Here is a 26,676-nt window from a genome sequence, read left to right on the forward strand (position 1 = left end):
CACAGTGATAGTGCAACTGCACTGAGAATATAGATTAAACCACACAATGTTGAATCACTTCAATCACACAATGTTATTTCCATGTGCTAAATAGTGACCACTCCATCAAATTACAACAACTACAAGTTCATGACCACGTTTTCCCTTGTAATATATTTGTATTTAATATTAATAATACAGATTAAACCGCAGAACAATTGAAATCAACCGGCAGAACAATTGACACGAGGAATAAGAACAAAGAAATCAACCAAGCCAATTCGGTAATGAAGAACTGAAAAAGCAAGCCCGATGACAGCTGCTTCAGAAACACAACCCTCTTCCCCATGAACCTCCCAGCAAGAATGTTCAACACGGTACCAGGAGTAATGCTAGCCCTACACGGTATAAAGAAAGAAAATACCTAAACATTATTAGATATCCAAAGAAGAAGACACATAAAAGGTTACCACAAATCAAAAACGGAGGTCATAAACGGATTCAGGACGTCGAAAAACATAAGGGGGACCCGGTAACCCCACGCGCTGATTTAGCCGGAAAAGCCACCATCGTCGACGTGAACGGCGACGGAGCATAGTACCTCCGGTGGAGGCGCGTGTGATCCACGCGCCGGCCAAGACAGGCGGCGACGTGCAGCCTGGGTTCTGGGATCCGACTGGGTTTGGGCCGAAGGTTTTGGGCTACAAAGTTAGGCCTGGGTTGCATAGCCCAAGAGTTTTGGGTCGGGTTATTCATTTGGGCTTTGGAACCGGTTTAGGGTTATCGGGTCAGGTCTACTCGGTTTCAGGCCATGGTTTGGCCGGAATCTGGGCAACCCTTCCCGACCTCCGTACGAGCTCATTTCTTCACCATTTTCGATGTACAAACTATGAGTTGAAGCGGAGGATGAGAGGAAGAAGTTCATACCATTTTCACGACGTGTAGTGGCCGGAGTTGGCCGGAAAACGCCTGCAAAGGCGGGGTTCCTCGCCGGCAAACTGGGAAGTGTTTTTCCCCTGGGGTTCTTCGTCCAAAACCTACTCAGACACGTCTCAATCTCACCTCAAAACACGATCTATGGGGTTCTAGGAGCTTACCTTGGTCAGAGATTCAAGAAGTTCGCCGGAGGTCACAAGCACAGTGATAGTGCAACTGAACTGAGAATGAGATGGGGAGAGATGGCCCATCGACGTGGTGGTTTATGGGGTTCGCTGGAGGGAATGGTGAAGGGTGGTGGTGGTGCTCGCCGTGCCGGCGAAGGTGGTGCTATGGTCCTTGCTCGCAGGGAAGAGAGAGATGGCTAGAAGAGAGTTTAGACTGAGTCCACAGAAGAGAGAGGCAGAGAAGAAGGATTTGGGCCGGGGGAAAAAAATCAAAGGGTGGGCCCCACGTGGCTCACCAATTACTTTAGTCTAAAGAAGCTGACAAAATTGCATTGTAGAAATGAACAGTGTTTTGGACGACATTTCAGTTTATTTACAGGATTGCCACTCAGATGCTTTAACCAGCTTCTCTTAATTTACAAAATTGCCACTCAGGCTTAAGGACCAATTTTCAGCCGTTCGCTGCACTTCAGCTTTTGACTCGGCGAGAGAGAGGAGGGGGACAGAGCGACTACAGAGGAGGGAGACACAGGGCCTGACAGATGAGAGCTAAGGGTTTGGACTGAGTGAGAGAGATATTTAGGTAGGTGCTCTGACAGGATCTATGGGATTTTCTCCCATTTTAGAGAGAGATGGACAGCGAGAGAGATACAGAGCAGAAAGCATAGGTGTGTGTATTCTTGGGTCTTCCGAAAACGCTAGAAACCTAAAACATTCTCAGCTGCTCTGCAACGGGTTGGCGACTTCGATCATGCGTCCTACAGTCCGCATCGATCTCTTCCATGTCTGCTTCGTGATCCCTTCGATCCCTTCAAGAGGTAATTAAATCCCACTTCTTTCTCTGATTCGTGCCTTATTCTCACTGTTTTTCTCGAATTATTTGTTTTCTTCGATATTGTTGTGTTTCGCTCCCAAAAGTCTTCGTATTTTAAGGGATCTTATTTCTGGTATCTGATTTGTGGAGGGTTTTTTTTATCCTTTTAAACGTGGGGTTGTGGGTGTTTTGTCCAGGGAGCAAAACTTATCTGGTTAGGCTGTTTCCCTTTGAAAATTAATAGATGTTCAAATTCGGAACCGTGAATTATTAATTTATTTGTTGTTGCGGTAATTTAGGCACTTGAAAGCGAGGCAATCATGGTTAGATTTCATGTGGTTCATGATAGACTTGGTCAGGCTTTAGAAGGTTTGCCTGATGAACTTTGCCTATCAGATGAAGTTAAGGAACAGGTATATACATATATGTCCCTTTTGTCCATTTTCAAGCTAATGCTTCCCATGTGTTATTTCATTTTTTTCACACGGACAGATCTTTTATCAATTCAAACTATTCTCACTTTGCTGCACACGATTGATATAAGTCCGTCTAGGTTTGACGAGATTCAGAGTACTTCTTATGAAATTGGTCACACGGACCACTACGGGGAAGACATCCTCCAAACCCTCTACATAACATTGAGGTAAATCCCACTTCTGCTCTGCTTCACAAATTATTTGTTATTTTCCATAATATATTTTGATTTCTAGAACTGTAATTTCCGATTATTGCCTCTTCGACTCCTCTCCCACTGCCTCAAGCCAAAACTAAACCCAGCTCCAGTCCTCTACAAATCAAACCTCACAAAGTAAAGCACTCTGATTTCATTTTTTATTTCTGGTCCAGTAACCTTAGGTAGAGCGAAGAACTGTATAAATCCTCATGCATGTGGTTTGTTCTTTTGCAGAATCTGAGATTGGAGGTGATAAGTAGCTGGTTTTAGCTTCTGACGCAGACACTTGAAGAAGGAGCAAAGATGAATGCATTAGTGGCGACGAACAGAAACTTTAAGTTTGCTGCTTGGCTTTTGGGATTGGACTCCAAGCTTGAGAAAAGTTTACTTATACCATTTAGGGAAATCAAGATAATTTTGCATATAGTCTCCCTTATGTATATCCCTTACTCTTAATTATAGGTAGATTTCAGACCCTAAAACTAATGTGGTTATTGAGTTTTCTCTTTTCGTTGCTTTTGAACTATATACTTTGGTGCAGGTTGAGTGTACTATACCAAAAGACGATGGCAGTTTGGCTTCATTTGTTGGCTTCAGGGTTCAACATGACAATGCTAGAGGCCCCATAAAGGGAGGAATCAGATATCACCCAGAGGTATATGCATACTTTGTTAAGTTCCACTTTTACGACCAATGTGAATGGTTGTCATATATCAAGAGTCGCTGCCATGAAATTGTCTTTAATTGTTATGGATCCTTTTATGGAAAATGTAGGTTGATCCGGATGAGGTGAATGCTTTGGCACAGCTGATGACATGGAAGACGAAGGTAGCCAACAACCCATATAGGGGTGCCAAAGGGGGTATAGGATGTAATCCAGGGGAGTTGAGTCTTTCCAAACTAGAGCAACTCACCAGAGTTTTCACACAAAAGATACACTATCTTATCGAAATACACACCGATGTTCCAGCACCAGATATGGGGATAGGTCCACAGGTTGAGCAATATTTCTTTGCCGAGTAATATAGTTGCCCGTTTCTCTGTTTCAATTATTTTATCTGATAAGAACTCATATGTTTAAAGCTACTTCATTTGATTGGTGTTCACTTTTTTCACCGGTGCATACCTAAAGTACCTTAAAGATTAAAATTTAAATATCTTAACCAAAGACATCGAAGGTATGATGGGTGCATAACTCAAGATTGAAAATCATAAATAAGGGAGAGTGGGGAAAGGAGAGGGTGTATATCAAGTTGAAAAGGGTTAACAAAATAGAATGCAGTAGTTACCAGGGTTGTGACACGAGTAAACTTAAAGCCAAATTTATTACGATAGAAGTTTAGTAAATAAACATGCTCATAAAAGGATCAGTCCATTACCAAATATATATCTTAAGCACCAAAATTTAGGAAGACTGATGCTTGCTTTTTAGCTCTTGAAGTATTGACTTAAGGTGGTCCACCTTTAGGGCTTGGGTTAGCAATGAAATAGATGAATAATAGCTTGAGTAATTACAAGAGGTAATGTTAGTGGTTAAGACGGGTTAACATGCAAAAACTTCCAGTCTTTACAAATGTGAGATTTTTCAGTAGGTGTGTTTTGTAAAACGGTTTTAATCTTTCTTAGAAATATAGCTTTCTCAATTATACAATACTTTGAATGGGTGAATTTTTATCTTTCCTGATTGCTGACTTGACTTGGGTTTTATTAAGAGTTTGATTTGGAGTTTAATTGAAGGTTTAATTCAGGTTTGTAGTTGGGGTTTAATTGAGGGTTATACTTTACTTAGCTTAAATTGCAGAATGTGGTTTTTGCATTGTTATATGGAATTTCCACCATGAACAAATAGCACTTAACACATTTAATCAACTAAATGCTTAAATTCTTCCTTAGGCACCAAATTGGATCAATGAACAGAATCTCATTTTGATGTTCTATTCACTCAGTTCTTTATGACAAGCTCAAACAAATTTAATTTGCCTTTATATCCGAATGTATTGAAGACATTCCGAGTTGTATGCCATTACTGTTCAATTCTGCCCTTGGCCGAGGCCCCTTGCAGTTTACTCAACATTTGACATAGGCCTTAAGATTCCATATTCTTTGTTGAACCAAATTAGATTGTGCTGGATTCATCATATTTGTAAATTTTTTTTTTCGGTCTGTCTTTGGTCATTTAGCTAAAATTTCTTTAGATTTGCTCTTTAAATTTGAAAGTCTCTAAGTTGCTAACGGATCTACATTGTTTGCAGATTTTATAAATTTGGATCATTTGAGGAAGCAGTTGGTTCCATGCTGTTTTGAGGTATATAATTATACGCCATCATTTTTTGTTCAAAGCCTATTTAGGTATCTACCTTTTTTAATTTATTTTTGTGAAGCTTTGATGCTTAGATTTTAAATATATAATTCAATTTTTGTCATTTGAGCTTATATTGGAACTGAGTTTCTTTCTATTTAGTGTACGTATCTGTATCTGTTCATTAATGTGAAGGCTGAGATAACTAAGCATCCATTTGGTCATTTGAGCTTAGAATGGAACTGGCCTTCTTTCTATTTTGTGCACGTATCTGTATCTCTCTATTTATATAAACCTTGAGATAACTGAGCATGTATTTGTACCAAACCTTGTTCGAATTGAATTGTTGGTGTATTTGTTCCAAACGCCATTTGAATTATATGATTGGTTTATTTGTTCTAAACCCCATTAGAATTGTATTTGCTTGGATGGGCTGTTAGTATAGGGATAGTTAGATTAGGAACTTTGTTTTCGCATTTTGTGATTGGGATCTAATTATAGGTTTTGTGTTGCATGTCTCCATGTTTCAGTCTCTGTCTTCTCTGTGTAGTTAGTTTGGCCTGTTTTTAGATTCTTAAATAGTGCTGCTTAATATTGTTTGTAAGGTTATTTTTACGACTAGGGGAGTAGGGATACTGTAGCAAATGAACTTAAAGTTGTGAACAAAACTGAATTGAAAAGTAAGAAAAGTAGTGGGAGTACTTTCATGGGTAAGAATAAGATCGCCATTTTCCCATTTCTCGGTTGCTTCTGGTATGCTTTCTATTGGATTTTTATGTTTATATTCTGCTACTAAGAGGATTTTATAGTGTTCTAAATCTGTTTGGTAAATGTGCTTAAAGATTGGACATGTTCTTCAATATTAGGCATGTTGTTTGAATTGCATATGTGGTTGAAAATTAGGTTCAGCCACCCAACTTCTAGGGAAGCAGAAACTTTGAGAAGATTTGTAAGCCCAAGTAGGTCCAATGAGCCTTCAGACCTTACCTATCTGTACTATGTTTCAAGTTTGTAACAGTCATGTTACAAGAAACTTTGGTTTATTTTATGTTATGTTATGACCCAAGTCAGATGAATTCTTACCCAAGTCACCCTTCAGTTTTGAAAAAATTAAAACCAGAAAGACTTCATGGAACTACCAAGTAGAAATCTCACAAATTTGTAAAGCTAATCAAACGTAGATTAACACTATATAATTTTGTTTGAAGCTCAGGTTTGAATTTGTGCTTAATGGTTTGCATTGGTTGCTGTTTTTGCATAATGGTTTGAATCTGTCATGTTCTTTTCTGATGGTTTATAATTGTATATTTGCAAAGATGCATGGCTATTGGACCTTCAATTAGAGATCAGCATGATTGCATTGTGATAAGACCGAAGCTATACAATTACTATTTGCTAATTATTACTTCTGTCATTTAATTGAGGTTCGTGTAGAAGAGGACTCAGGCATGTTGTTAGTATAGATTTACGTTTCTTATTACTTTCCTGCAATATTTGATTATAAGTCATGAACAAGCCAATGTTTTTCAGACTTTACAGATGCCTATGTTCGCATATGAATAATTTGGCTTATGGATATTAATGTTGTGAGCACATATGGTAATTGTTCTATGTATGGAATATCTATTTAAGGTCTCATTGGTTTAACATTATCAAAACTTTTGCATATGTCTGAAGTTTAACGAATGCTCATATATACATATAAGATCTAAAAGGGATGGAATTGTTTCCTTATTTAGTAACTGCCATATATATATATATATATATATATGTATATTCCAATAAACTTGATTATATCTTTGGAAATATGTATGTACCGACCGTCAAAGCATGTATATACCAGTATCCAAGTTGAGCACAACAATGACACCCCATTCTATTCAATCTCACTTATTGATACAGCGTTTGATGATCTAATTCACCTATTTTCTCTATTGCGATTTTGTCTCCGTGAGCCTTGCACTCACATGCACTTGCACACAGTTTGCAGGTCATGTCTCAACCTTAGTTTCTCTTGCCTTAATAGCTTAGTTTGAATTAAGGCAATATCAGTGAAGTCATTACCTGTGGCTCTCTGATGCTCTAATAGGGTCACCGTCAGCAATGGCAAGAACAAGGTTAGCATAACCAAGTCTCAACTCATCCGGTAGATCTGTCACTTGGCCATAATCCAGCAAGGCAACCTAACTTGGAAGAAAGGGAACGCATAAGGGAGGTATGAGTATGGTTTTTTAGGGCCGGTTTCTAGGGATGTGGTCTGGTGTCGATCCCTTCACAGGGTGTGCGATTCCAGAACACATTTTAACAGCTTTATCCGAATGATCGTTGAGAACATCATCAAATATAAATGACTGTTCGTCAACTGCCAGTGAAACCTCATCACTGTAACTAGATAGAATAATTTAAAAACCATAGTGGTTAGGGTTAGATGGGTATTTGTTAACCCAGAGTGCTCAACCACATAAGTTAGACCTTTTAGTTGCTTTCTTTTGATCTAATCCTGTCAATTTTTTTGCTGACGTGTTCACTTAATTAAAGGTTTATATTTCCCACTAGGAAGTATCTGGGAAAAGAAAAGGGGAAGGAAACAAGAGCCAAAGTAAAGGCTGTTTTCTTTTCTTTTAAATTGTTTAACGTTTACGCTTTTTATTTGTCGAGTTCGTAATTTAGTTCATTTATACCGTGCTTTTGGCATGGTTAATTCTTTTAAGTGCAGGTTACCCTATAGACGTTACAATTTAGGTCCTTAGTTGTTTGATAGAAAATTGCTTTGATTCATTGTTTTTATCGGATAGTTTGATCACTACGCTCTTATTTCAGATCGTAACTCATTTTGGTTGCGAGTTTGTTCTGTAATTTTTTTTTCCTCTGCTATTAATAGCTTACCACATGTGGTAGCAGAGCGATTGCGTTGGTAGCTTATGTATACAAGTGAATTCAGATGACACAATGAGTTTGATATTCAAAAAAATGTCTGTTGGTTCAGTTTTTGAATCTTTAAAAACTGTCGAATCAATTTGAATATGTAATTTCATGTTTATTGTTAGGTAAATTGCTGTTTTTTTCGCTGATAAAAAGTATAGAGTTTGGTTGTGTAAATTTGTATAGTTTTATACATTTCGCTCGGTTGACAATTTGATAATGGCTGAAGTGCATTCTTTAATCAAATGTGTTTTCTTTCCTCAACATGTCTGTTTGGTATTTTGCAGATCGAAACAAAGTGAAAGCTTTTGATTGTGAATTTTGCAACCGCTACCTTGCTGCTTTGGTAAAGTCTCAACTTCTTGATAATATCAATTAATTTTGGCTGTAATTTTAGGGTATTGAGTTGAATGCATATGCTACATGGCATAGGTTTAACATGATTACAACTTTAATATCATGATTTGTGATGCTAATTAAGCACAATATGAGTATCTGTACCAAGAAAGACATGAGCATCTAACGGATCTACTTTCTTTGCAATTTCAATTTGGGAATTGAATTTATTAACAAAATTACGATCCTTTTTAAAATTTAGAAAAGAGCATGTTAAAAGACCAATTTTCTTTACAAGAACTTGAATACAAAGTAGACCATCGGTGAAAATGAACCAACAACGATTATGGTAATTTAGTAATTTAAACATAAACCAGCTTTGAGAGTCATACTCACCCATTGTTGGTTTTCCTTGCGAGCAAATTTCCTACCCAAAGTTTCCCAAACTGTGTTGTCAAACTGCTGCATCAGCATATCTTTCCAACTTCTAATAGTGTTTGGTCCCCATACTTTCCACAATTCGTTTTGGATCTTAATAATAGTTGTTATATTGCTTGGAATTGTCAATGATTTCAGTTTTTCGTTTTCTTTTCTTTTTGAAAAGCATGAGTATGAAGTTTGATCAATGAGTTTGTTGTTGTCATGCTGAGAAAAAAAATTATATTAATGGTTGTTCATTTACCTATGGAGTATTTCATACTTATTCTGAACTCCACTGGTTCTTTAAATGGTGTGGTTTTTCAATCAGTTAACAGTTTTTAAAAATTCAAACAACATTATAGTTCTAAGCGTAATCATTTGATTAGTCTGCCTTTTAGTATAATTCCTGGAGACCAAAGATCTAACCATGTACAAGGCCCAACTATATAGTTTATTTCTATTGCACCTGGTAGGCCTTCATTTCAGTAAAGCCTTTCATTTCATTTCAGATAGGTGAAACAACACTCATTTGCTTTTATATATTAATTTTGCTATATTTTGAAAATTTGTTTTTGTTTTTTTTTTTTTGGGCCTTTTCCCCATCTCAGATGTGTGTCTCTATATACATGCACTAATGATTGCAACGTGTTACAACGGTGTATTAACTTTGGTGTATTCTTAACCGATGTGTCCAATTTTGTTTTCACTAATTATTATAAACATTAGGGAAATTTAAAGCCAAATATCAAATTTTAAGAATTTTAACTTGCAGCCATTTTTGTTGGTTTCTGTAAAGATTCTAATGGTTTTCTGTTATAAATTTGTCTCTATTAGATTGTTGTTTTTCAATTTAAATTTTACTCTTTTCCAACTTAGGGTGCTTCATTGAATAAATGATACAAATTTTTCTTGAAGTCATTTCGTTGTTTGTTTTCCTTTGGAGGATTGTTGTGCTTCGGTTGGTACCATTCAGGTCTGTCCATCTGTCAATCGGCATTGTTCATTTTTGTGAATATGTGGCAAGCCATTGGTGATGCAATCTGTCTAGGCAAAATAGCGATTGTCTTTTAAAGTTAAACATGGTCCACTTTCTGCAAAAAAAAATTTGGCAAAATGGTTAACCATCTGTTCACAAAAACTAATTAGTGACATCTTGATCAACCTGCACAGATTGCTATCTGGCCACTAAGCATTATGTTCGGGGTATAGGGTGCATTTTCTATGGTATGGGGTGTCCGAGAGAAATGGTTTCTGAATTAGGTCTGTTTGGATTTCAAGGATTACGTTTGGGATTTTGTTTGTAAGATTTGCAGAGAGATGGGGGTGTTTCAGTTTTTATGTTTAATGTTCTGAGACTTGCCCTTTATTTGGTGAACTTTCACAGATTGAGTCCGTTATACGATCACAATTTAAGTTACTTTTATTGTAACTGTTTGTTTGCACTTCAAATTCTTAATCTTAGTCTCACTGCTTTTTGTAGTTTAAATCGCGCTTACATCATAGAATCATAATTTGCTCTTGCTGCTGCCTTTAATCAAGGGGTTCTGAGCCATTAGATTTCAATCAAGCCTTTGGTATGTCTTGAACTTCAATACATTGTTTCCCCATGCTTTCCATTTCAGACAGTGCGATTTTATAATTTTTAACATGACTGTTTGGTTATTTCGGCTTATATTATACGTTTGTTCTAAGCTTTGTTTCTCATTCTTCATTATCTTTGTAACCTCTAATTCTCCAGAGCTCAGATAGTTCTTTCTTTCACGATCCTTTCGTAGTTGTGCCAGCTTTGAATAATTTGATCGGCGAGACAAAACATTTCCAGCTCTCTTTTGGAAATCAAAACACTGACTTTGGGAAGACTGACTTCATCGTTCATGGACTACTCCAAAACCAACCGCTCTCAAGCCCATCAATTGCCATAGTCACACCACAAACACCTGCTATATATATTTTCCCACCTTGACTACAAGGGCAAGATTTGTGTTAACTACATGTTACTTCTGTTTATTAGGAAACCAAAACGTTATGTTTCATCCTGTTCATCATACAATGTCTTTCAAAACCAGGTCAATTGAATGTATATAAAAACAAAGCTACATATCTTACCAACCCATTTGCTCATCTATCCCTCCCTCACTTCATTCATGATTGATTGAATTATTCAGGTAAAATGTATCTTATTTATGGAGTTCAATGTGATGCATTCAAGTCCCGCAACAACGTGCGGGCACATTTTCTAGTTAAGACTAAAAACAACCCATTCAAAATACCTAATCCAAACCCAATGAAATTACCAAAATACCCTTTCGTTCTAAAATCTGTAAAATTATCCAAGATGGATTGTTACAGGTTAACCACGATTACCTATACCCGTATGTATTTTGCCCATTCCTAAATGTGAGAGACTCAGGGGATAGAGAGAAGTGAGATGAGGGAGAGGTATGAGGCCAAGAGAAAAGAGAGGAGAGGAGAGAGTTTCATAAAATAGGGAGGAGGGCCTCACGTATCACACACACCAAGGCTAAAAAATACAAAGAACATGTGTCAATATGAGACAGAAACACTAGTCTAAGAAAATGAGGAGGGATACAAAGCAAATTTAAAGAGAGAAATTTAAAAAATTATCAATTTCAATCATGCTCCTAAATATAAAAAGAAAGTAAAGAGCTTCTAGCGACTCTCTACAATTAATGATATAATAAATAAATGAATACTCATTAGACATTAAATAAATAAATAAACTAAAAATATTTATATGTTGATGTAGAATTCTAATCAAAGGACTAGAATAAAATATTTAATCTAACAACATATTCATCAATCTAATGGAATTAAAGTTCATATACCCCCAAAAGTTAATTTCAAAATAACGCGTTTTCTCTTAGGATTGAAATCATTGATGTTATAACTTACAATATATTCATATTTCAAACAAAATAAAAATGAAAATTTCTCTATAAATTAAATTGTCCCAATATATATTTTGTCTTAATCTCATTTCTTTCTCGCCTATGTGAATATGAAGTTCAGTTTTTTTCAAAGTGTAGAAAGAAAATAGTGTAGGTATTGTAAAATGCGATATGAATGCCACACATGCGTTTCATAAGAAAGATAACAAAAGTAGACTTCGGTGTGTTTTGTGTAAGAAATGTGGACTTCGGTGTAATGCCACACCAAAGTGAACTTTGATGAGCATTGTATGAAAATGTAATACAGAGGTGAAATATTTTTTTCTTGTATGTAAAAAGTTGTCTGATTAAACTCGTATAAATAGAGGCATGTTTGTAACTTCATTACAACACACCAGATCAAAAGTAAAAAGCAATAATACTACTATCTCTCTTCTCTCTTTATCTACATGTGATACATTGCACACGTTCCGCTTCTAACTCTAGCAAGTGTCATTTCTCTCACTTTTGTCTCTTTATAGCACTAGGGTGGTTGGTGTTTGGCCTCTTTTGGTTGTCGGATTTTGTTTGTTCTATATGAAGCTCATCCACCTTAACAGTGTTCCACGCCATTGACTAAATCACTCACACAGAATAAAAAGTCTCCTAGAATTAAGTATCCCCAAATCTTAATCCTAGTATTAAGAACAGGATGGATGTTCAACTCAAGATTTAAGAACAAGAAATTTTCTTGTATTTTTTCCCAAACTTGTACACGAAAGCCCTATTTTGCGTGTGTTCGTAGTTCCTCCTCCAGACTGTTGTAAGAACAAGGTGGTTGTTTGACTCAAGGTTTTTCCTCAAGGTATAATCCCTAATTCTCGAGTATTTATATATGTTGCATGTTCATATATTACTAACACTTAATCGAACTATAGCAATACCATCTCTGAACTCTCAATTCCATTTGCAAGGAAGAAATCATGGCTTTGGAGGTGGTAGGTGGAGCTGTTATGTCCGCTTTCCTTCAGGCGGTATTCGAAAAGATGGCTTCTCCGGAGGTCAGGGAGTTCATCAAAGGAAAGAAACTGACGCAGGGATTACTGAACAAGTTAGAGATCATGTTATTGTCCGTTAATGTTGTTCTTGATGATGCTGAGGAGAAGCAGATAAGTAATTCAGCTGTGAAGCAGTGGCTTGAGAAGCTTAAAGAGTCAGTCTATGATGCTGATGACCTTTTGGACGAGATCAAGACAGAAGCGTTAAGCCGCAAGCTGGAAGTTGAAGCTGCTGGCAGTAGCACAAGTCAGGTACAAGAACGCATCTCTTCCTCGCATCATGCTTTTGACAAATCGGTACTCCCTAAGATACATGAAGTTGTTGATAGACTAGGCATCATCTCACAACAAAAAGATGTCCTTAATTTGAAAGCACATTCCAGCAACAAAACATCACACACACTGCCTTCAACTTCTTTGGTAGAAGAGTCTGGTGTGTATGGACGGAATGAGGACAAGGAAGCTATCGTTAAATTATTATTGATGGATGATGTGAATGACAATAAAACAAATGTTATTCCTGTTGTTGGCATGGGTGGGATCGGGAAGACCACCCTTGCTCAGCTCATATACAACGATGATAGAGCGAAACAACATTTTGATATTCAAGCATGGGTGTGTGTCTCGGAAGACTTTGATGTGGTTAGTGTAACACAGAAAATTTATAGGTCGGTCACTTCAAGAACTTGTGATATGAATGACCTAAATCAGCTTCAAGTTGAACTCAAGGAAGCTTTGAAAGGAAAGAAGTTCCTTCTTGTCCTTGATGATGTTTGGAACGAAAATTATCTTCACTGGGATCTGTTAAGGTGCCCTTTTGAGTCTGGTGAACATGGAAGTAAAATCATTGTGACTACACGCAATGGAGGTGTTGCATCTGTAATGGGTACTCTTCCAACTTACTGTCTAATGCCATTATCCGAGGATGATTGTTGGTTGTTATTCGTAAAACATGTGTTCAAAAATGGAGGAGTGAGTGGACACCCAATTCTTGAAGTAAGTGGAAGACAAATCGTCAGAAAGTGTAAAGGTCTTCCTTTAGCTGCGAAAGCACTTGCAGGCCTTTTACGATCTAAGTTAAATGTGGAGGACTGGGAAAAGATATTGAAGAGTGACATATGGGATAAGTCAACTAAAGAGAGTAACATTCTGCCAGCTCTATGGTTGAGCTACCATTATCTTTCTCCACATCTCAAACGTTGTTTTGCATATTCTTCGATATTTCCCAAAGATTATGAATTCAAGAAATCAGAATTGGTACTTTTATGGATGGCAGAAGATCTCTTACAACCTGAAGCAAATGAAAGGGCGGAAGAAGTTGGAGAGGAATACTTCGATGATCTAATCTCAAGGTCATTTTTTCAACATGTATCAACTGAAGATGGGGAGTCGTTTTTCACCATGCACGACCTAATCAATGATTTGGCAAAGTTTGTATCCGGAGACTTTTGTGTTAGGCTGGAGAAGAATGTCTCGGTGAACATTGTGAGCAAGGCCCGTCACTTTTCATATATGAAAACACATGATCCTGGTTTTGAAAAATTTGACGCCAAACATTTGCGTACCTTCCTACCATTATCATTATCGTATGATTCTTTTTCAGTGATGGGCAAGGTTCTATATGATTTATTGCCAACCCTACAATGTTTGAGAGCGCTCAGTTTATCGGGATATGATGTCACAGAGTTGCCTAATTCAGTTGGCAACTTAAAACATCTCAGGTACTTGAACTTGTCAAATACCTTAATCGAAATGTTACCTGATACATTGTGTTCTTTGTATAACTTACAGACGTTGTTGCTGTCACATTGTCAAGCTCTTGTTCAGTTGCCAAGCAACTTGAGAAAACTAATCAAATTGCGCCATCTTGATATCAGAGGTACAAAGTTAAGAAAGATGCCACCGCAGATGGATACATTGAAAGATCTGCAAACATTAAGTGATTTTTTCTTAGACGAAGATACTGGACATAACATTGTAGAGTTAAAAGAGCTTCCGAATTTGCATGGAAAACTTTGTATTTCAGGGCTTCATAATGTTGCGCAGGTTGGGGATGTCATGAATGCAAATATCAAGGACAAGAAGCATCTGAATGAACTAGTTCTCAAATGGGGAGCTGATAGTAACAATTCACAGAAGGATAGAGAAATGCTTGGCAACCTCCAACCTCACACAAATGTTAAAAAGCTAACTATCGACTCTTATGGAGGTACAAGTTTTCCAAGTTGGCTGGCAGAACTAGTTTTTCTTAGACTTGTGAATTGTCGATACTGTTTCATGTTGCCACCACTACCCTCCCTCAAGGAACTTTTTATTGAAGGGTTAAATGGTTTGGTGTCTCTGGGCCCTGAGTTTTATGGTGATGATACAAGTGGAACGAAGCCATTTAGTTCTCTACAAATTTTGGAATTCTGCAATATGCAGGAGTGGCATGAGTGGTCATATAACGAAGAAGGTAAAGAAGCTTTTCCTAAACTTTGCCAGCTTCGTCTGTTGGAATGTCCTAAGCTAACCCGGATATTACCTTTGGACTACTTTCCAAAGCTGGAAACACTCGAAATGCGCTCAGCTAACGTAGAATTCCTTACTATTTCACAAGAATCAAAACTCTTATCCATCAGTAAACTGGATATATATTTTTGTCCAAATTTTGTATGTTTTTCCAATGGAGGGCTGCATGCACCACACTTGACCAAGATCAGTATTTGGGGATGCAAAAAACTGAGGTCGCTGCCAGAACAGATGCACACGCTTCTCCCTTCTCTTCGTAACTTGTGGATAGTGGATTGTCCAGAGCTGGAATCGTTTCCAGAAGGGGGATTGCCTTCAGAATTAAGTTCACTTTATATCCGTTCTTGCAAGAAACTCATTGCAAACCGTATGCAGTGGGGTCTGGGAAGACTCACCTCTCTCGTAGATTTGGCACTGAGCTTTGAAGAATGTGAAGAAGTGGGTGCATTTCCAGAGGAGGGGCTGCTGCCCCCGTCTTTGACCACTCTCTCCATCATAGATATGTCGAATCTTAAGACCATGGACGGAAAGGGATTGAGACAACTTATCTGTCTTGAAAGACTGACAATATGGCGGTGTCCTGAGCTCCAGTACTTGCCGGTTGAAGGGCTACCCGCCTCTCTTTCTCATCTAAGCATCAGGAGTTGCCCTTTGTTAATACTACGGTGCCAGAGACAGACAGGGGAAGATTGGACCAAGATTGCTCACATCCCCAACATAGAGATTGAATGGGAAGAGATATGACGTCTTCTTATGGTAATTTTTCCCATTGTCTCTCAGCTACTTTTTTTTTCAATTTTTCATTACTGTTTAATTTCAGTCGTGAATTTGAATATGTTGATAGATAGCTTTCTACTCCTCATACTACAACCAGAATATACACAGAGATATGTATGTATGTATGTATGTATACACGCGCACACACTTGCTTTTAGATATGTATTGACAATCTGCTATTATTTTTTCTTAAACTCACAGAAGATTTCGCCTCCCTTTCGTTAGTTGAATTTCGCTATCAAACTGCTTGAAAAATTGAGGCATTTGATTACAATGTTCTTATTGTTTAGTTATAACTTGTAACAGTATTTAGAGTTACTTCTTTTACCATACAATTCGCAGACGAGTCTAGTGCTAATTTTCATTCCGATCATTTAATTTGTATGGACACTGAAAGGAAATTTACTCGAGGTGACTCAAAAATTATTGTTGTTTTGGACTGAGACAGTTGAATCTTACTTCTTTCCAGATGCTTGAGTTGTTTGCAACTATTTCATCGTATGGCACTTCAGAAGTACATCACTGTTGGATAAGGTGTGTTTCAACTCTCACCTCTCTAGTCTCCTGAAATTATGCATCAGTGACCGTTGGATTGCACGCGGCTGTTTTCAGTTTCAAGATTCTCTCTTCAAGTCACTGCCAGAGGAATGTCGAAGTTGGAAAGGGGATGTTCGACCTCCGGTTGCTTGCGTTCCAGGCGTAGAAATCCGTTGGTCGCATTTCTGGTTGCGATAACGGTCCAATTTTCTGTGTTTACAAGCTCAAATTCAACAGGGCATTGCAACCTTTGCTTCCAACTTCTTTGTCATGGTGAAATATACTGAACATAGGAAAGTACAAGGAACTCTTAATCTTCCAGTAGTTCTCTCCAGTGAAAATTGGACGGCTAAGATCACTGCTTTTCGATATAGACATTTTTAATCAATATTATTTTAAATAAATAATTTTTATTAGCTAATTATTGATTCGTAGTCATTATGACTCTTTAAAGTAGGGAGGATGGTTGAATTAGAACTTTTTTAGGTAACTCCTAATATAACATTTTAATATTTTTGGCTAAAATTTTGATACAAACTGAGAGCATGGTTGGAGGGGCTCTTAGTGGGTTTCGATTGTATAAAGTGTTTGTGTTTCGGTCTGAAATCGAGGATTTGGGCTGAGAAGAAATAAACCAAGAAATGAGGCCCAATAATGAATATTTAGTCCCTGTGATATTCTCCGCCCTGAAATAGATGTCAACAATTTTATCTAGTCTAGAATTGGATTACTAAGACTATCTACAAAGGAAATGTCAAATTATAACAGTCAAAATACAATTGATGGTTGATGTGGCAATCTGAAGTTTTATGTCAAATTTGTAAGTCTCCAATCGAATTGTCAAATGTTATTTTATTATTTAAATAGAGCGTTAAATGGTTGTAATTATTCAAAAAAAAAAAAGTTGAAACAAAATTCTTATTGGTTGAAATGCTAGTGGAATAAGGGACTCGCCATTAAAATGAATTAAAAATAAATTTGACATTAATGTCAAATTTGACTCAAAATCACAAAGCCTTCAAATCTAATTAGCAAATAACACTTCGGTTGGAGAGATTTTTTATATCAAATATGCACAGTGGCATTCCATCTAGGATTTTGACATCTCCTTTGGAGATGCTCTAAAGGATCAGATTTAGGTGTGGCTCACCCGAGTCATGGATGAATTAAGACTGTTGAAGGATCAAAATGGGTTTTGACAAAATTCGAATTATTCCAAGAATTAAAACATGTGGCAGATCAGATAAGGAATTAATTAAGGGGACTAGGTTCATAATCCTAGTCCAAGTCTAAGAGGCCGATACTAGATAGAGATAGAGTATCGGCAAGAGAGGAGTCTAATGAGATTAGTGTCGAGATATCAAGGTGCGTGTCAATAAGCCACAGTCCTAATAGGGTTCTACCACTCGGGACACTTGGTCATCACGAAATTTATCCTTATAAACAAATGGTTTTGCAATGTATAAAATTTCTTCAACTCAACACAAATAAATGCTACATGCGAAACTCTCTCACATTCCTGAGAAAAATACTAATTGCTTCACTAACTCTCATCGAGACATATTCAAATCGGTTAAACATCACTTGGTTGAGAAACCAGTGCCATATTTAGTTTGGTTAAACATCATTTGAGTCTTAGAATCGTTCTATCGAAGAATGCCTTCAGTTTGGTTAAACAACACTACTTCTATTCCAGTTGGTTATCTATCCAAGTCTTTGTCAGCAAAAAGCCCTTGATTCTCTCGCTGGACAAGGTCACTTCACTAGCTTTCTTGGCAAAGTGATGTGTTACGAGGGTAATTAGTGTTTGGCACATTGAAAGCCGAACTATTATTGAGCATTACAATAAAAGACCTAAAAGATATAACCTTATCTTCAGGGTAGCAAAACCTTAGGCCAAAAGAATTCCTTCCTTAATCAAAATTGTCGGTATAGAAATCAGGATTGGGTTTCATCACCACATTACCCGAGCACGTTTCATTACATTTAAATTTAGGCCATCTCCAACCTTACATAGCCCCCGTACCAAATTATAGTCATATAAGAAATTATTTTTTTAATGAACACTGTCAGACCATATTTATACACCATCTCCAACATAAGGGATTTATTATTTTTAAGTTTGTTCTTTAACTTTATTGGTTAATTGAATTAAACTACCATATTTATAAATGAGTAACTTTTAATATTTCTTATCTTTATGTAATCTTAATAATTTTTTGGAATGCTATGTTTGTTTTGCTTAAAAAAATTTGGAAAAAAATTAATTAATTTTTCATATAGGAGTTTAAAGAATGTGAAGAATAGAAATAAAATGAGGTAAAATAGTATGGAATAGTGAAAATAATGTGACAAATGGTGTAGAAATGACTTAGATACTTATAGAAAAAAAAAATTAGAATATATTTTTTTTTTAAATTTCGTCTTAAAAAAACAAAAACAAAATTCAAATCCAATGGCTTGCTGACGTCAGCCAGCATGTGAGTTGCTGATAGCTGGCCCATCATTTCGGGTTGGCTGGCTGGCTTCAATTGCCCAGCCCGATGGCCATGGGCTGGAATTTGGCCCAGTGGATCCCCTTTTTCCTTTGACTTGGACCTTTATTAGAGATGATTTTTTCTTCGTTTCGAGCTATAAAAGTGCCTATAGCTCTATAACCTGATGCATTGGAAATGACCTTTATACTATGTTTGGATGAAGAAATTTAAGATTATTAAGGAATTTTAAAATGATGGAAATTGAAATGAAGGGATTTTATTTTCTAGAATTTGTGAATTTTCTTATTTGGTTAACATAAAAGAACAATGAAATTGGATACGGATTTTGTTATTTTTAAACTCTTAATTATAGAAATTGAGATATGACACGTATATACATAAAATTTAAACTTGGGAATTGTAGGTCTCAAATTCCAAGTTGCTCTTCCACGCGTAAATTCTAAATTTCTATATTTATCAATCCAAATAAGAGAATTGGCGTATATCAATTTAAAATTTTGATTTTTAGCTAAATTCTAAATTTATTTGTCCTGTTCAAAAATAGTGTTAAGTCCCAAAACATTTTCTATTTTCAAAAATGAGAAAAATCAGCACACTTTTCAAACAAGAGAAAAAAAGGCACACTACTCATAGGGTGTCCCTCACCTCCCTCCGTCTCCGCCTTCTATTTAATGTTCTCGGCGGTCCAACCGCCGTAAATTGCATTCGGTCCCCTTCACTCGGATAGGGATCATTCAGTCAATTAGGGTTTCACTGCAGCACAAGAAAGAAGCTCATAAACTTCCATTTTGAAATCGATGGCGTCGTTTGGGTCTTTAAAATCTGCAATCTTCGACAGAGAAGAGAGAAAACAGTAGCTTTCCCCCCTCTTTTGTGACTTTCGCTGTCCAATTTTTCTTTCAATTTTGAATTTAATCTCTTGTTTTTATGGGAGATTTTCAGGCAGTACCAGGCTCATATTCTCGGCCTCAACGCTTACGACCGCCACAAAAAGTTCGTCAAAGATTACGGTGCGATTGTATAATTCATATATTTATATATATGATCAAATTATAATTTGGTTTCTACTATGAAGAACTGTCAAAGTTCAGAACTTTTTCATTTGTAAGTGAATTAGAGCTAATTAGTGTTAAGAAGGGACAGAAAGGAAGCATTCGCAAATAGTGAGCTCTTTATTTGTTGAATCCTAATGTCCTAGAGCAAATGGATGATGAACAGTCTCCTCCAATTAGAAGGAAGGGAGGCTACAGTTGTCCATACAAATACTAAGAATTTATGTTAACGTTGACGGGGGAGCTCCTCCGTTGATGGTTGGTGCCACATCCTATCGACTTGTGGAGTAGTGTCACTGCTTTTATTATTTGGGATTCGCCATGAGACCCACATTTGCCCACTTTTTATAGAAACATGTGAGCTGAGTAAGCTTCTGGATCGTTGGGGAAGGTAGCTATAGTACTAGTCATATGCTTAGTGGTAGACTTTGGAGTTATTATATGCTTTATAGCCACGTTGGACGCTTCACTATTAACGCCATTTGGGTATCAAGGTTTTATTGTGTAATCTTTTTGTCCATGTGAACTGTTTTTCTCTCTCTTGGTGTTGTTTCTTAGAAATGATTTTGTTGTCAGCTCTTTCTTGTCTTTTGGTACTGCAGTATATGTACGGCTTTGTTTTCTTGTTCAATACTGTGTAGTCCTTTTGCTTTTATCATTCCTGTTAGTTGTTTCTGTATGATTCAACTTTGGCAACTCTTGATGAATACTTTATGTTGCAGTTAGCTTTTATGGTAGAGAAGCATCTTCACATGTCAAGCTGCCGGTTAAAACTGATCACGACACCCTGAAGGTTACTGGTATGTAAGTTGTATTCCTTGTTCTTTAATGTGGTAGGTTGCATCAACATTTTTAAGGGTAACGTTTGTCTGAATAATTTGTATGTGATAGGTTCATAAGATCCGAGGAAGATGATATGGACCGATCTCGGGAGCAAAGACTGGTAAAGCGATACTATGAAGAGCTGTTTAAAGAGTATCCTTTGCAAACTGTTGCTAGTTTTCTGCAATTGGGTTGAAAATTGAAATTTATTATTATCAGCTTGTTTAGCCTATTGATTCTTTGTTTCTTCGGGTATACTTGATAGATATTGGTGAAGTATATCTTCAATTTGAGAGAAGGAATATGGGTGGGAACTGAATTCTTGTGCTTGTCATGTATACTGTTGGGAACGGGCAGGTTGGTATACAAAATAGTTTGTTGCTTCCATATTATATCTGGAAAGTAGATGGGCTGAAAATGGAATAGATTGCTTCATTGATTATCTCCTTAACCTTGTTCAAGATACTGCATGACATGTCACACTACAAGAGTGGTAAGGTCAGTAGTTAAAAGATACACAAAATTCTGAAGATCATGTTTTTGTTTTTGTTGTAGTTCGAGTATAGGGACTTCTTAAATTCTACCGCCTATCTTTTTATCAAGGAGAATCTTGTTTTCTAGTTTTTATGTTTTAGCCCTTATCAGAGGTTTTTCACCTTTCTGACCTCATGGTTTATTTGTTTTTTCTAAGGTCAATATTTCCAATTCACTTTTAGAAAATGCAAAATATAATATGCTAGTCTTGCTAGATTTTATGTCTGAATGAAATTGTCAGAGGTTATCAATTTTACTTGAAAAATAAGGAAATTGAAGTAAGGTTATAATGTTTTAACTCTAAAGAAATGGTTAAAATACAACATATCCGTTTAAATGCTAGATAAAACATTTTAGTTTTGATCACTTGATAGTATATAGTCGTTTATTGCGACTCTAATGAGGTCCTTAAAGAGATAGCCTTTGAGTCATTGTTTATCCATGATTTTTTTTTTTTTCCTCTGATGTAAATGACAAGTGACGTTATGTTAAAAGTAATGCTTTCTGATTTCCTAAAATTTTTCCTATAGATTGGTCTAAGGGTGGAGGACAGAAAAGGAGGTCACATCTGGTAAAGGTAATGTTATTCTCTTCGTTGACTACAAAGGTACCCCTATCATCTAACTTCTCTTAGATGTTAAGTGGATTTCTTTTGTATAGAAAACTAATAATTAAGAACAAATATAATTTGAATATAATTAAGATCACTTGGTGTTTATTGGAAGACAAGATTTAGTAGTGTGTAAATCTTCCAATTTCTAGTGTAAGTCGATTGTCACATGTATATAGGAGGTTGTTTCCTTAAAATTTTCAATTTAAATTATGTAATTCTTTTTCCTTTGTTTTGAAAACGGTGATTTTTGAGTTTTTCAAAATTATTTCTCTTGCATTTGGTAGTTGACATGGCACCATATTGTTCTTCATAGAATAACGATTGCCAATTGGCCTCAATAATGGCCGAGATGCTCTTATTATTTTATTATTCTTGACTCTCAAGAAAGCAAAGGGAAAAGAGGCTCATCCACTTCCAAGAGAAAACGTTCCACATGCAAACTTAAAACTTCTAGTTCGACCCTGTTTGACTAAATTCTTATTTGGAACGTTATATTGTGTATCAATTTATTCAAAGTGGAAGATTGACTTGATAATGTTTTCTGACAGGGCAGTTAATATGTGGTAACAGACATTGTGATGTAAAGATGATTTAGCAAGCTATGAGGCAAGTTTCTGCATTAGTCAGTCATAGCTAACTGATCTAAGTATTTGATGGGGTGTGAAATTAATTGAATCATTTTAAAAGGCAATCTTTTAAGGGTACTGCTATCCATACACCCCCCTGATTGAATGAATTGAAGAAGATCAATGGCCAAAAATTAACAAGGATGTGTGGAAAGTAAAAATGGGTGCTCAAATAGCACTATCCTCTATTAATTGTCCATTTAATGTTAATGTAGGAGGAGTGTGTTGTGGCAAAAGTTTGTATATAAATGTAGCATTCCATGTGATTATAATTTCAAGTCTGCTTCTCCTTCCAGTTAACAGTTTGCTTATGATTATTTTCATTAGAATCTGAACTGTTTTAGGCATTGTGCTCATTTGGTTTATATATATATAGAGGGGTGTCAACGGAAGAGTAGAGTAGCTTCTATTTGAATTGAAACAACTACACATTTATTTCAAACAGTTGTAGTCTGGTTACAGGGTTAGATTCAAGTGTAGGAGGTGAATTGGTTGCTTCTTATGGTGGACTCCTGTAAATTTTCATTGGTTGGGGATGTTCAAGTTTCCTATGCATAGATAGAATATCACATTTTTGCTTGCATATGTTACCGGTCTCCTGTTACATGTTTTATGACTTGGTTAGACAAGAAGCATACTAAGGAGTTGGTTGAAGTCTAAGTCAATAAATAGTTTTGATAAGATGAACTACCTTGTGGCGTCTAGACTGAAACTTTTTCCCCTGCTCTGAACTTCTATCTTAAATGAGGAAATTTTTTTATTCATCTTTTGTATTCGATCTGGATTAGGAGTCCCAAAGATCGCTTTCCCTGCATCTTTTATCTATATTTATGCCACATAATAAGTTTTTGTGTCTTAGTTGTTTTAGGTATTATATATTTTGCAGCTGATGAAGCTGGAGAAAACAAACAAGCCCTTGTCAAATTGGTAACTTGACAGAGGTTAGTCCGTATTTATCATTACTGTTTTAGGCTCTCTGTATTTTTTTTTTGGTCACTTCCTTTTATAAGTTTAGAAGGTATTTTTCTAGCTCATCAAGTTTAATTTACTAATTAATTTTTGTTATGCCTGCTGTTAATTCCGTTGCTTGGAGTCATTAGATGTCACTTTGTTTGCATCTTGATCAATTTGACATATTAAAAATGACTCTTATTGTCTTCTTTTTGATGTTTGGATTAAACGGTTCTCTTAAATGATAAGCTTGAAGATCATTTATATCATGTTATGGTTTTCAAAAACTAATAATTTTACATGCGGAGATGACAATGTTTTTATCAAGATTGCAAATGTATGAACATGTTTCTTTAGATTACGGGTTTTTAGAGAGAGTATGTGCCTATCATGTCCCTTGGTTCTGCATGTTTCTGTTCAAGGAGAATCGCATTCTTTTAATGGGATCGTTCAACATGGCTATAAGGATGACACATCATTCTTCTTTTTATGCCGTTTCATACTCATAATTTTCATTTTACACCGGTTCGAATTTTTTATTTTTTATTTTTTTGCAGGGAGAAAGGCTTCAATCTCCGCTAGTGAACATAGAGTTGATGACACAGATAATTTTGAAGAGTATCTCGAGGGAATGTTTCCTTGATACTTGCCAGTTGAGGGCGGTCATATCTGGTGTTCAGTATAAGAGAAGGAGATGCGTTCAGTGTCATTGCAAAGCCTATTGAACAAAGAACTTGATAAGATGGTTGAACAGCATGATATAATGAAGTAATGTGCGCCCCAAGATAAGCTAAGAACCCATTTTCGAAGACAACTAGAACTAGAAGGTGCAAAACTAGACGTAGAAGGTGCACGGGGACAATACAACAGCAATGCTGGACATTGTTTGTAATTTGAATGCAGTAACGACTGAATTGTGTTCTAATCGTCACCTCACCTCACTAAATGTATTATGGCTTGTATATATTTGTTCTATAAGCTAATAAAAAGGCGATCCCAAACTAATAAGGCTTCCCGCTTTGCGAGGGTCAGGGGAGGAACGCCTAATGTATTTCTTTCTTTCAAGTAAATATAATTTGTTCTATAAGCTAATATTAGAGGAAAATCATTCTTTCTTTCAAGTAAACATAATTGTCAGAAAAACCAATGGGGATTTATTTCAGATTATTTGTGCTTTTATGTGAACGTTCTTTTATGGTATAAGTATTCTATATTCGATATTATGCGAAACAAATGTTAAATAATAGAGCTACAATCCTAAAGGAAAACCTTCCAACAATAAAATTTGCATCTGGAAATTACAATAATATTAGAAGAAGAACAAGAGTAAGACCATCAAGTTACAGATAGAAGAAAAATAAAAGAAGAAGAGATGGAAGGAGCATTAATTCATGACCGAAGAGTTGGCAGAAACCAGATTGATTTTTGCTTGGTCATATTCAATAGTGTCAATGCATGTGGGGTGTAAGGCTTTGAAATGCTTTGAGTCTTTAAGTTATACACACCATAGTCTTGGCGATTCCATTCTATATATTGCCAATCCGAGTTGAAGTATATGCAATCCGGCTGACATCCTGGTAACTTTGAGGTCAAAACAGATGCCGAATCGTTAGCCCCCACAAAGAGAGCAACATCACCCAAACTTGTCATCTCGATCCACTTACTTTCCTCAGAGTTCCATCTAAAAATCTCAAATTTTTGTGTCACAAAGCTGGGGTATCGCCGTCTGTTCCCTTCTTTTCTTTCCATCCTGAAGCACCTTTTCACCATTAAAACTTCTTTCTCGTTGAGATCCACGAGATATCTCTTCCGAACTATACGTTCTTCAATAATTTTCCCATCTAGGTTAAGTCTATCAGACCTATCGATGCAATAAACTTTATCTCCAACATGAACAACATCATCAATGAAGTGCCACGTCCTATGTTCACGATAGGTCCAAGTTTTATCTTTACCAGGTCTAACAGAAGCCAATAGATAACGATCCCCGAATATGACCTCAACAATACATTCATCTGCGTTTAAAACCGGATCTGCTGAAAGAGTAGCCTTGTGAACATAACGGTCGTATCGTCGAGCCCAGTACATAGTGCGTGTAGGACAAGGAGGCATCAGTGAAGGAAGGCGAATGATTGAATTTTCATTCTCTTCACATCCTTGAATCCTTGCGAACGGATTCATTAAGGTCACCGCGAAATTTTCATCGACGGTCACAAGCCATCCTTTTGAAGACCCACAAAATCGTTTGTTCGGCAACCTTAACCGTAAATCATAGACCTTATCCTTCTCGACGTTGTATACATTCCATGCATCCTGTTTGCCACCACTGGAAACTAAGAGCATTGGGGCTGGCCGTCGAGGATTATCCTTTGTTACACTACTCCATGACATACAAACAAGACTGAATCTCAAAAAGTCATCCGATGCAAGTTTCTCTAACACTAAATCCAGAAGGTGGTTAGGCAAATTTTTCCAATCTGAAAAGGCAAAATTAAGGAAAAATTGGATAAGAAAGAAAGATGATGGAAATTAAACAACTGAAAAAAAAAAAAACAAGTTGGTCGAGCGGATGCAGCATTAGTGATCGATGTACAACTCAGTCATCATAACCATGCATAAACATGGAAATTAAACAGCTAAACCAGGAGGCTTAAACAAAACAAAAACGCCTCTGATGTACAACCTATTTTCTACTGGTTTGAAGAGGAAGAGAGAGAAGAGAAACATACATACCTGAATCCATAGCTCTCAGAAAAGGCTTTTGGTTCTGCTTTTTTTTTTTGGGTGAGAAAACCTAGGAGAAGATTGAAGGGTCTTTTGGTTCTGATTTTTTTTTTTTTTTTTTTTTTTTTTTTGGGGTGAGAAAACATAGGAGAAGATTGAAGGGTTCTCAGGTTTCTATGGAGAGAACCAATGCGCAGGCAGTTTAGTCCCTTAAAGAATAGGAATAGCTCCCCTATTAGAATTAGGAAATATATCTGCCAAATTAAATAGTTTATATTTCCCAACCACAAAAAAATTATGGGGAAACTTGATATGAATCTAATTTTGTGAGTCATTTTTTAGATGAGTCCAATTATATTCCATGTCAGTTTTTTTTCATTTTCATACCAATTTACCCCTAAAATTACTTATAAGTAATCAGTATTATCCCTTGATATTAGGATTAGTATTTGTGATAAGTTTTACCTATTTGAGGTTTAAAGAATACAATTCTCTTAATGATAGGATAGTTGTTGGCTTGTTGGAATAAAATTACTTCC

General features: G+C 36.4%; 3 protein-coding genes, 2 long non-coding RNA genes and 1 other non-coding gene across 19 annotated transcripts; 5 read left to right on the forward strand and 1 right to left on the reverse strand.

Moving 5' to 3' along the window:
• Positions 1-1,605: 1,605 nt before the first annotated feature.
• On the forward strand, positions 1,606-8,365 carry LOC108867577. 9 transcript variants are annotated; one of them, XR_007253155.1, is made up of 8 exons: positions 1,608-1,900; positions 2,196-2,309; positions 2,441-2,539; positions 2,804-3,031; positions 3,111-3,224; positions 3,344-3,565; positions 4,822-4,874; positions 8,078-8,365. XR_007253155.1 is itself a non-coding variant. In XM_048570367.1 (4 exons), exons 1-4 carry the CDS (start codon positions 1,687-1,689, stop codon positions 2,808-2,810), a joined length of 582 nt encoding a protein of 193 aa, XP_048426324.1. In that variant the 5' UTR covers positions 1,606-1,686; the 3' UTR covers positions 2,811-2,989. The 9 variants fall into 9 exon arrangements, 1 of the variants encoding a protein (XP_048426324.1); XR_007253156.1 differs by having other exon boundaries at positions 2,450-2,539; XR_007253159.1 differs by having other exon boundaries at positions 1,607-1,900; positions 2,196-2,539; positions 2,804-3,006.
• A 1,660-nt stretch (positions 8,366-10,025) lies between these two features.
• Positions 10,026-10,398, forward strand: LOC125470780. Its single transcript, XR_007253163.1, has 2 exons — positions 10,026-10,120; positions 10,285-10,398. It is a non-coding gene; the product is annotated as an uncharacterized LOC125470780 (long non-coding RNA).
• Positions 10,399-12,026: 1,628 nt separating this feature from the next.
• LOC103954857 (putative disease resistance RPP13-like protein 1) lies at positions 12,027-16,738 on the forward strand. Of its 3 annotated transcripts, XR_007253046.1 has the most exons (4): positions 12,027-12,299; positions 12,409-15,759; positions 16,250-16,314; positions 16,393-16,738. XR_007253046.1 is itself a non-coding variant. In XM_009366698.3 (3 exons), the coding sequence occupies exon 2, from the start codon at positions 12,418-12,420 to the stop codon at positions 15,745-15,747; it is 3,330 nt and encodes a 1,109-aa protein (XP_009364973.2). In that variant the 5' UTR covers positions 12,027-12,299; positions 12,409-12,417; the 3' UTR covers positions 15,748-15,759; positions 16,250-16,738. The 3 variants fall into 3 exon arrangements, 2 of the variants coding, with proteins under 2 accessions (XP_009364973.2, XP_009364974.2); XM_009366698.3 differs by having other exon boundaries at positions 16,250-16,738; XM_009366699.3 differs by having other exon boundaries at positions 12,413-15,759; positions 16,250-16,738.
• Positions 16,739-18,688: 1,950 nt separating this feature from the next.
• On the forward strand, positions 18,689-24,032 carry LOC103954852. Of its 4 annotated transcripts, none has more exons than XR_001953744.2 (6): positions 18,689-19,825; positions 20,590-20,667; positions 20,759-20,842; positions 21,152-21,187; positions 21,754-23,403; positions 23,971-24,032. It is a non-coding gene; the product is annotated as an uncharacterized LOC103954852 (long non-coding RNA). The 4 variants fall into 4 exon arrangements; XR_007253153.1 differs by lacking the exon at positions 23,971-24,032 and having other exon boundaries at positions 18,705-19,825; positions 21,754-21,800; positions 22,385-23,213; XR_007253151.1 differs by lacking the exon at positions 23,971-24,032 and having other exon boundaries at positions 18,706-19,825; positions 21,754-21,800; positions 22,390-23,213.
• LOC125470796 lies at positions 22,954-23,071 on the forward strand. Its single transcript, XR_007253193.1, has one exon. It is a non-coding gene; the product is annotated as a small nucleolar RNA snoR137 (small nucleolar RNA).
• A 652-nt stretch (positions 24,033-24,684) lies between the features above and the next one.
• On the reverse strand, positions 24,685-26,299 carry LOC103954854 (probable F-box protein At4g22060). The gene is made up of 2 exons (XM_009366696.3): positions 26,147-26,299; positions 24,685-25,890 (listed from the first exon to the last, which is right to left on the reverse strand). The coding sequence occupies exons 1-2, from the start codon at positions 26,154-26,156 to the stop codon at positions 24,803-24,805; spliced, it is 1,098 nt and encodes a 365-aa protein (XP_009364971.2). The 5' UTR covers positions 26,157-26,299; the 3' UTR covers positions 24,685-24,802.
• Between the last annotated feature and the right edge of the window lie 377 nt (positions 26,300-26,676).

This window comes from the organism of the source record quoted next, unplaced genomic scaffold (genome assembly GCF_019419815.1).
Source record: "Pyrus x bretschneideri cultivar Hongxiangsu unplaced genomic scaffold, Pyrus_bretschneideri_v1 Contig52, whole genome shotgun sequence".
NCBI lineage: Eukaryota > Viridiplantae > Streptophyta > Magnoliopsida > Rosales > Rosaceae > Pyrus > Pyrus x bretschneideri.